This window comes from Entelurus aequoreus, linkage group LG09 (genome assembly GCF_033978785.1).
Source record: "Entelurus aequoreus isolate RoL-2023_Sb linkage group LG09, RoL_Eaeq_v1.1, whole genome shotgun sequence".
NCBI lineage: Eukaryota > Metazoa > Chordata > Actinopteri > Syngnathiformes > Syngnathidae > Entelurus > Entelurus aequoreus.
The window spans coordinates 9,868,665-9,876,164 of record NC_084739.1 but is presented as its reverse complement, the minus strand read 5'-3'; the positions used below and the strand labels follow the sequence as shown (position 1 = coordinate 9,876,164).

Here is a 7,500-nt window from a genome sequence, read left to right as displayed (position 1 = left end):
TTACAAACCCCAAAACCAGTGAAGTTGGCACGTTGTGTAAAAGGTAAATAAAAACGTATATTCTTATATTCAATTCAATAGACTGCAAAGACAAGATACTTCATGTTATTTTTTGCAAATATTAGCTCATTTTGGAATTTGATGCCTGCAACATGTTTCAAAAAAGCTGGCACAAGTGGCAAAAAAGACTGAGAAAAGTTGAGGAATGCTCATCAAACACTTGTTTGGAACATCCCACTGGTGACCGGGCTAATTGGGAACAGGTGGGTGCCATGATTGGGGTAGAAAAGCAGCTTCCATGAAATGCTCAGTCGTTCACAAACAAGGACGGGAGCGAGGGTCACCACTTTGCGAACAAATGCGTGAGCAAATTGTTTAAGAACAACATTTCTCAACCGGCTATTGCAAGGAATTTAGGGATTTCACCATCTACAATCCGTAATATCATCAAAAGGTTCAGAGAATCTGGAGAAATCACTGCACGTAAGCGATGATGTTACGGACCTTCAATCCCTTAGGCGGTACTGCGTCAAAAAGCGACATCAGTGTGTAAAGGATATCACCACATGGGCTCAGGAACACTTCAGAAAACCACTGTCAGTAACTACAGTTGGTCGCTGCATCTGTAAGTGCAAGTTAAAACTCTACAATGCAAAGCCAAAGCCATTTATCAACAACACCCAGAAACGCCGCCGGCTTCGCTGATTTCACCATCTACGGTCCGTAATATTATCAAAAGGTTCAGAGAATCTGGAGAAATCACTGCACGTAACATTGACCTTCGAGCCCCTCAAGCGGTACTGCATCAAAAAGCGACATCGGTGTGTAAAAGGATATCACCACATGGGCTCAGGAACACTTCAGAAAACCACTGTCAGTAACTGCAGTTTGTCGCTACATCTGTAAGTGCAAGTTAAAACTCTACAATGCAAAGCCAATGCCATTTATCAACAACACCCAGAAACGCCGCCGGCTTTGCTGATTTCACCATCTACGGTCCGTAATATTATCAAAAGGTTCAGAGAATCTGGAGAAATCACTGCACGTAACATTGACCTTCGAGCCCCTCAAGCGGTACTGCATCAAAAAGCGACATCGGTGTGTAAAGGATATCACCACATGGGCTCAGGAACACTTCAGAAAACCACTGTCAGTAACTACAGTCGGTCGCTGCATCTGTAAGTGCACGTTAAAACTCTACAATGCAAAGCCAAAGCCATTTATCAACAACACCCAGAAACGCCGCCGGCTTTGCTGATTTCACCATCTACGGTCCGTAATATCATCAAAAGATTCAGATAATCTGGAGAAATCACTGCACGTAACATTGACCTTCGATCCCCTCAAGCGGTACTGCATCAAAAAGCGACATCAGTGTGTAAAGGATATCACCACATGGGCTCAGGAACACTTCAGAAAACCACTGTCAGTTACTGCAGTGGGTCGCTACATCTGTAAGTGCAAGTTAAAACTCTACAATGCAAAGCCAAAGCCATTTATCAACAACACCCAGAAACCCCGCCGGCTTTGCTGATTTCACCATCTACGGTCCGTAATATCATCAAAAGGTTCAGAGAATCTGGAGAAATCACTGCACGTAACATTGACCTTCGATCCCCTCAAGCGGTACTGCATCAAAAAGCGACATCGGTGTGTAAAGGATATCACCACATGGGCTCAGGAACACTTCAGAAAACCACTGTCAGTAACTACAGTCGGTCGCTGCATCTGTAAGTGCAAGTTAAAACTCTACAATGCAAAGCCAAAGCCATTTATCAACAACACCCAGAAACGTTGCCGGCTTCGCTGGGCCCCGCGCTCATCTAAGATGGACTGATGCTAAGTGGAAAAGTTTCAACTTCACTGGTTCTGGGTTTTGTAGATGTATTTTCAATAATTATCATTAATTAGTGTTATAGCATGTTCATATATTCAATATTTCAACAATTGATCTTTGTGATGTGGCCCTAACCCTTCTCCATAATGCTTCATGTTTACTTCTTTGTAGTAAATATTCCTAGGGATAAAAATTTAAAAAATGGCGCCGCAGCCCACAAATATCCCTACGTAGGTCTGGAAAATTATTTCGATTATGGCTTCTCAAGATCTTGAAAATGTTATAATCTAAAAAAACTCCATCAGAAAATTCCTGAAGTTGTAACGGTGAAACGGATGAGGAGCAAATGAGTGAAAAAGCACGTCCACTTGAGGTTTGGGATGGCAACATGGTTGTTATAAGGGATGTAACGGTATCAAAATCTCAAAAAAGAGGGTAGCGGGGGGTTGTAGCGTCCCGGAAGAGTTAGTGCTGCAAGGGGTTCTGGGTATTTGTTCTGTTGTGTTTATGTTGTGTTACGGTGCGGATGTTCTCCCGAAATGTGTTTGTCATTCTTGTTTGGTGTGGGTTCACAGTGTGCCGCATATTTGTAACAGTGTTAAAGTTGTTTATACGGTCCACCCTCAGTGTGACCTGTATGGCTGTTGACCAAGTATGCTTGAATTCACTTGTGAATGTGTCAAAATCCGTAGATATTATGTGATTGGGCCGGCACGCAAAGGCAGTGCCTTTAAGGTTTATTGGCGCTCTGCATACTTCTCCCTACGTCCGTGCACACAGCGGCGTTTTAAAAAGTCATACATTATACTTTTTGAAACCGATACTGAAAATTTAGCATTTATCGGCCGATAATATCGGCAGTCCGATATCATCGGACATCTCTATTAACAACCATGTTGCTTCAATAATAAACATTTAAAAAAGTGAAATCCATATCCATCCATCCATTTTCTGCCGCTTGTCCCTTTCGGGGTCGCGGGGGATGCTGGAGCCTATCTCAGCTGCATTCAGGTACACCCTGGACAAGTCGCCACCTCATCACAGGGCCGACACAGATAGACAGACAACATCCACACACTAGGGCCCAGTTAGTGTTGCCAATCAACCTATCCCCAGGTGCATGTTTTTGGGGGTGGGAGGAAGCCGGAGTACCCGAGGAGAACATGCAAACCCCACACAGAAAGATCCCGAGCCCGGGATTGAACTCAGGCCCTTCGTATTGTGAGGCACATGCACTAACCACTGTACCACCGCGCTACCCTGAAATCCGTATAATAATACAATTGCAGGTATAAAGTAAACTAAAAATGTACCATAGTAGCAATATAAAATATAACATATATGTAATATTTACATATTATATATACTTGTATATTATATTGTTATATAATATATATTAAAACATTTTACAATTACCATGTACAATATGACAGTATATGTAACAGCAGCAGCATAAAATAGAGAGTAGATCCAGCAGAAAATATACATTATAAACATTACGTTAAGTCTGATAAGTCAATTATTCTAACATAGAAAAAAAAAATTCTGTCAGAATTAATCACTTTTGACCTTAATTTCAGATATGTGTTCAAGTTTAAGGATCCACTTTTTGTAGTCCTGGCTTGGAAAACTTGAAAATAAGGACTCACTCCCAAAATACTTTGTATTTTTGTTAGGGATGTCCGATAATGGCTTTTTGCCGATATCCGATATTGTCCAACTCTTTAATTACCGATACCGATATCAACCGATACCGATATCAACCGATATATGCAGTCGTGGAATTAACACATTATTATGCCTAATTTGGACAACCATGTATGGTGAAGATAAGGTACTTTTAAAAAAAAAATGAATCAAATAAGATAACTAAATTAAAAACATTTTCTTGAATAAAAAAGAAAGTAAAACAATATAAAAACAGTTACATAGAAACTAGTAATTAATGAAAATGAGTACAATTAACTGTTAAAGGTTTGTACTATTAGTGGACCAGCAGCACGCACAATCATGTGTGCTTACGGACTGTATCCCTTGCAGACTGTATTGATATATATTGATATATAATGTAGGAACCAGAATATTGATAACAGAAAGAAATGGGGGGAGGGAGGTTTTTTGGGTTGGTGCACTAATTGTAAGTGTATCTTGTGTTTTTTATGTTGATTTAATAAAATTAAAAAAAATTAAAAAATAAAAAAACGATACAGATAATAAAAAAAACCGATACCGATAATTTCCGATATTACATTTTAACGCATTTATCGGCCGATAATATCGGCAGGCCAATATTATCGGACATCCCTAATTTTTGTACTTTAACTTTAAATATTGTAATGCAGTGTTTTTCAACCTTTAACCACCAGTAGAAAAGGTTAAAAAATGAAACTCTGCCAGGTTGTCGTGCCTTATTTTGAGCTTGTTGCTGTTTCCTGTGTGTAGTGCTTTTAGTTCCTGTCTTGCGCTGTTATTTTGGTGACTCTTCCTGTTTTGTTGGTGTTCTCCTGTAGCAGCTTCACGCCTTCCTTTCAGTGCTATTGCCCGCACCCGCTTTGTTTTCGCAATCAAGACTATTTCATTTGTGCGTACGCTATCCTTCCTTGTGGGGACGTTGTTGATTGTCATGTCATGTGCGGTGTACTTTGTGGACGCCATCTCTGCTCCACACGCTGTAAGTTTTTGCTGTCGTCCAGCATTCTGTTTTTGGTTGACTTTGTAGCCAGTTGAGTTTTACTTTTGTTTTGCATAGCCAGCATCCCTACGCTTCAGTGCCTTTTCCTAGCGGGACTTGCCTTTTGTTCATTTTTGGTTTAAGCGTTACATACCTTTTACATACCAAAAAAGGTCGAAAAACACTGCACGAGACAACGGCACATTATTATAATTATTGATTTGCAAAAAATATTTTTTTTGGACCAATTAGGTGAAGTTGCATAATTCAACACCAGACAATGTTTCACGCGGCACAGTGGTTGAAAATCAAATGTTGTGATGTATGGTGGTGTTTTTAGCCGTGAAAGTGGTGGTAGTTGTACCTGCTTGTGTGGGTAGACGTTGATGTGGCACTTGATACATTCTTGTCCCATGTTGGCCCAGGAGTTGCCGCTCATCCACTTCCTCTTACACTTGGGACACTTGTACTCGCCAAAGCATCTCTTCTTGCCCTGGTAAGGGGTCAGGCCTTCCCCTTTAGGACGAGCCTGCACACCACAAAAGATAAGAATCGGACATGTCAGCGCTAATGTAACACACTTGATCCACCTTCCCTGGCGTGACCAAATCATTCCTATGCTTCTCATTAGTGACGCCATTAGGAACAGTCGGGATGCAGTAACATATTGTGTCAGTTATCATTCTATTATTTGGTCAACATTATGAGGGACAAGCGGTAGAAAGTGAATTATTAATGTACTTGTTCATTTATAAACAACTTTAACACTGTTACAAATATGCGCCACACTGTGAACCCACACCAAACAAGAATGACAAACACATTTCGGGAGAACATCCGCACCGTAACACAACATAAACACAACAGGACAAATACCCAGAACCCCTTGCAGCACTAACTCTTCCGGGACGCTACAATATACACCCATCGCTACCCCCGAAACCAAAGTTGTGTACTGCGTTTGATAAACAACAAAATACCGTATTTTTCCGACTATAAGGCGCACTTACAATCCTTTCATTTTCTCAAAAATCGGCAGTGCGCCTTATAACCCGGTGCGGAATAATTCTGGTTGTGCTTACCGACCTCGAAGCTATTTTATTTGGTACATGGTGTCATGATAAGTGTGACCAGTAGATGGCAGTCGCACATAAGAGCATACTTGCCAACCCTCCCGATTTTCCCGGGAGACTCCTGAATTTCAGCGCCCCTCCCGAAACTCTCCCGGGGCGACCATTCTCCCGATTTCCACCCACGATATTGGGGGCGTGCCTTGAAGGCACTGCCTTCAGCGTCCTCTACAACCTGTCGTCACGTCCGCTTTTCCACCATACAAACAGCGTGCGCGTGTCGGTCCAATCACATAATATATGCGGCTTTAGCACACACATAAGTGAATGCAAGGCATACTTGATCAACAGCCATACAGGTCACACCGAGGGTGGACGTATAAACAACTTTAACACTGTTACAAATATGCGGCACACTGTGAACCCACACCAAACAAGAATGACAAACACATTTCGGGAGAACATCCGCACCGTAACACAACATAAACACAACAGGACAAATACCCAGAACCCCTTGCAGCACTTAACTCCTCTGGGACGCTACAATATACACCCCCCCGCTACCCCTGAAACCACGCCCCCTCCCCAACCCCGCCCACCTCAACCTCCTCATGCTCTCTCAGGGAGAGCATGTCCCAAATTCCAAGCTGCTGTTTTGAGGCATGTTAAAAAAAATAATGCACTTTGTGACTTCAATAATAAATATGGCAGTGCCATGTTGGCATTTTTTTCCATAACTTTAGTTGATTTATTTTGGAAAACCTTGTTACATTGTTTAATGCAGGGGTCACCAACCTTGTTGAAACCAAGAGCTACTTCTTGGGTACTGATTAATGCGAAGGGCTACCAGTTTGATACACACTTCAATAAATTGCCAGAAATAACCAATTTGCTCAATTGACCTTTAACTCTATGTTATTATTAATAATTAATGATATTTACACTTAATTGAACGGTTTAAAAGAGGAGAAAACACGAAAAAAATGACAATTAAATTTTCAAACATAGTTTATCTTCAATTTCGACTCTTTAAAATTCAAAATTCAACCGAAAAAAAGAAGAGAAAAACTTAAAAAAAGAATTTATGGAACATCATTAGTAATTTTTCCTGATGAAGATAATTTTAGAATTTTGATTAAATAGGTTAAAATCCAATCTACACTTTGTTAGAATATACAACAAATTGGACCAAGCTATATTTCTAACAAAGACAAATAATTATTTCTTCTAGATTTTCCAGAACAAAAATTTTAAAAGAAATTCAAAAGACTTTGAAATGAGATTTAAATTTGATTCTACAGATTTTCTAGATTTGCCAGAATAATTTTTTTGAATTTTAATCATAATAAGTTTGAAGAAATATTTCACAAATATTCTTCGTCGAAAAAACAGAAGCTAAAATGAAGAATTAAATCAAAATGTATTTATTATTCTTTACAATAAAAAAACACATTTACTTGAACGTTGATTTAAATTGTCAGGAAAGAAGAGGAAGGAATTTAAAAGGTAAAAAGGTATATGTGTTTAAAAATCCTAAAATCATTTTTAAGGTTGTATTTTTTCTCTAAAATTGTCTTTCTGAAAGTTATAAGAAGCAAAGTAAAAAAATGAATGAATTTATTTGAACAAGTGAAGACCAAGTCTTTAAAATATTTTCTTGGATTTTCAAATTCTATTTGAGTTTTGTCTCTTTTAGAATTAAAAATGGCGGGCAAAGCGAGACCAGCTTGCTAGTAAATAAATAAAATTTTAAAAAATAGAGGCAGCTCACTGGTAAGTGCTGCTATTTGAGCTATTTTTAGAACAGGCCAGCGGGCTACTCATCTGGTCCTTACGGGCTACCTGGTGCCCGCGTTGGTGACCCCTGGTTTAATGCATCCAGCGGGGCATCACAACAAAATTAGGCATAATAATGTGTTAAT

General features: G+C 39.7%; 1 protein-coding gene and 1 long non-coding RNA gene across 2 annotated transcripts in view; one reads left to right on the top strand and one right to left on the bottom strand.

Moving 5' to 3' along the window:
• zcchc24 (zinc finger, CCHC domain containing 24) overlaps window positions 1–7,500 on the bottom strand; it is a 126,572-nt gene that overhangs the window by 4,748 nt on the left and 114,324 nt on the right. The window contains exon 3 of the mRNA XM_062058013.1: window positions 4,873–5,037. Coding sequence (XP_061913997.1) covers window positions 4,873–5,037 — 165 coding nt within the window. The remainder of the gene's footprint in view (window positions 1–4,872; window positions 5,038–7,500) is intronic.
• The window catches only part of LOC133657093 (uncharacterized), a 36,210-nt gene that overhangs the window by 11,886 nt on the left and 16,824 nt on the right, over window positions 1–7,500 (top strand). The gene's annotated exons all lie outside the window — the stretch shown is intronic.